Source organism: Rhea americana, unplaced genomic scaffold, assembly GCF_003343005.1.
Source record: "Rhea americana isolate MKP2758 unplaced genomic scaffold, rheAme1 scaffold_578, whole genome shotgun sequence".
Classification (NCBI taxonomy): domain Eukaryota; kingdom Metazoa; phylum Chordata; class Aves; order Rheiformes; family Rheidae; genus Rhea; species Rhea americana.
This window is the reverse complement of record NW_028186732.1, coordinates 100,853-103,392: the sequence shown is the minus strand read 5'-3', so window position 1 is coordinate 103,392 and position 2,540 is coordinate 100,853. Positions and strand designations below refer to the sequence as shown.

At 62.1% G+C, this 2,540-nt stretch overlaps 1 protein-coding gene across 1 annotated transcript; it reads right to left on the bottom strand.

The window, feature by feature from the left end:
• Window positions 1-10: 10 nt before the first annotated feature.
• Window positions 11-2,129, bottom strand: LOC146587650 (sodium-coupled neutral amino acid transporter 3-like). The gene is made up of 4 exons (XM_085319228.1): window positions 2,055-2,129; window positions 1,427-1,648; window positions 968-1,112; window positions 11-443 (listed from the first exon to the last, which is right to left on the bottom strand). Exons 1-4 carry the CDS (start codon window positions 2,127-2,129, stop codon window positions 196-198), a joined length of 690 nt encoding a protein of 229 aa, XP_085175354.1. The 3' UTR covers window positions 11-195.
• Between the last annotated feature and the right edge of the window lie 411 nt (window positions 2,130-2,540).

The following is a 2,540-nucleotide window of genomic DNA, read 5'->3' as shown; positions in this document are numbered from 1 at the left end:
GGTGGGAGAGCCATGATGCCTGCGTCCATCTCCAGCCCTGCCATGACTCATGGCACTCCCAGTGCAGGAGCCCTGGGGTGGTGGCAGAGCCAAGATGGGAAGCCAGGAGTCCTGGCGAGGACCATGGAGAGCCCAGGTCTGTCCATACGGGCTTTCCCCGGGCAAGCTGCCCAGTGCCATCGTCCCCATGACCCCTCAAGAAGCCCAGAAGGTGTCATCAGTGCCTGGCACTGCAGCACAGACAGTCCCCAGGTGGCCAGGGCTCACACACAGCCCAGCCCTGGGGACATCCTGTCCCGTCCCATCCCTAAGTCTTGACAGCAGGTGCCCAGGACTCACCAGGATCTTGGGAGGGGAGCGCAGTGGCTCCTTGTCCTTGGGCATGATGCGCATGTAGAAGATGGCGGGGAAGATGAAGATGAGGCARGGAGCGGATGTGGCACCTGGAGCAGACAGGGACAGAGCGGGCAGCAGGCCCCAGCCCTACGGCTGAGCCCTGCCACCCATGCTGCTGGGCCAAGTCCTGCCCTCTCCCCTAGATATGACATGGTTTCCCAGGAACCTGGGGACACACTGTCCTGGCACCAGCCCCAACTACTTCCCCCCCACACCCTGTGCCTTGGCTGGGGGCCAGTCATCAACCATGGTGGCCACAGAGCAAGCGCCTGGCTTCAGAGATCAAGGGCCAAGAGCGAACAGAGCCCAGTGGTACTGCAACCCCCTGTGCCCTTTCTGCCTCTGCCTGGGGAAAGGGTACTCAGGCYTGGCATTGCAATGGCGTTGTCAGGGTGCTRCTGGCAGGGTAATGAGCCCCATGAGCAACACAGATTCATTGCCAGGGCTCCACATGCCTTCCAGGGCCGGTATGGTGAGGCATGGGGCAGCATGGGAAGGACAGCTATGGGCAGAACCTACTGTGCCCACTGCCAGTGCCCTTGTGGGCACAGGAACTGGGACTTCCCCTCACCTATCGTGCCGAAGATGCCAAGGATGGAGGGAGCAAAGATGACCAGCAGGTTGATGAAGGTTAGCAGGATCACAGCAATGATGATGTGACGGACCCAGCTGAAGTCCTTGCCTTGGAAGAGCATCTGCTGGATGGCCCGGCGCACCTGGGCATTTGACAGGAGCATCACGCGCCATCTCGGGTGCCAGTGGCCCATTCCACTCCCTCTAGTGCCAGCTCAGAGCCAGGCTTCAGGCCTCCTGAGGGTAGCTGCCCCTGGGGGTAACTGCTCCTGCACACTGTTCAGCCTGCCTGGACCTGGCCTGGGAGGCCCCTGCCCCACGCCAGCCCTGCCACCCGACACAGTTTCCGGTCTCAAGGGAGCTTCTTGTGTGCCGAGGCCCTGTGAAGGCCCATGGGCGGCCCTGTGGTTGCCCATGGCTGTGGCGGTGCTGCCTGGCCTCCCCAGGAAACACTCACCGGGAAGAGGACAATGGGGACAGTGAGCGTCACGGCCGTCAGCACGGCCATCAGCACGGCCACCCGCACGCTGGGGGAGCAAGTACCCTCCTCGGGGGGCTGGAGGACGGTGTAGCCGTTCCGGTAGTTGCTGGTGGTGACCAGGGTGTAGTTGAGGCTGCCTGTGCCATTCACCTCTTGTGCAGGGAGAGGACAGGGGATCTGAAACTTCTTGTAAATGACCTAGGAGGGGACAGTCAGAGCCCAGTGTTGCTCCCCCCAAGGAACAGCCACCCAAGCTGGGGGTTGCCAGCACCACCCGCACTGTACCTAAGTTGCTGGATCCCCTCCATGGGGTGCCAGCAGCCTCCCACCCCATGCTTTTGGGGCTGCGTAGATGTGGGTACCCCACTGTGAGGCTGGCCCTGTACCCTGCCCCTTGTGAGTGCAGAGACAACATGCTTCGGATTAGTCGGAGATCCTGGCAGCTCCAGCACCGGGTCTCCAGTGCCGGTGCTGGGGGTGCCTGGCCCGGAAGCACAAAGGGGTGCTTTGTGCTCTGTTTGGCGCCCCCACAGCACATGCTCTTGGCAGTGCCCACTGCTGATGGCTAGATGCTCTTTGTATGCAGAGACAAGATTCAGCTCACAGAGCCCACAACTTGCAGCTCCCCCAATTTGTGTTCTTGACATGGCACCTGGAGTCCCTGACCAGTTCGTTGCATCGCACTCATGGGAGATGGCACTCTGACTGGTGCCATCATTTAAGACTGGCCTGGTGCATGGCATCTCTGGGGTATTGCATGGTCCAGTTCATAGCGCAGAGATGAGTAAGGGACTGAAGGGTCTCTCATAGGAGGAGAGAGCTGGAAGTGTTGAATGCCTGGTTCACTCATGGCTCAGCATAGGCACAGCACCCTGGGGCATGGCACCTTGAGGCACAGCCCAGGCCAAACACAGGGCACGCAGGGGCCCCGCCCGGACCAACACATGACTTGCTGGGGAGCCAGCCTTGCTGGGTGCTCATCTGCTGCTGGGCGCAGCATCTCGGGGCCAGCGTGGCCAGTGCACACTGCCCGGGGGGCCCAGCACGGCCCAAGGCAAGGCCGCGCCCGCCCCGGCCCGGCCTGCCGCCC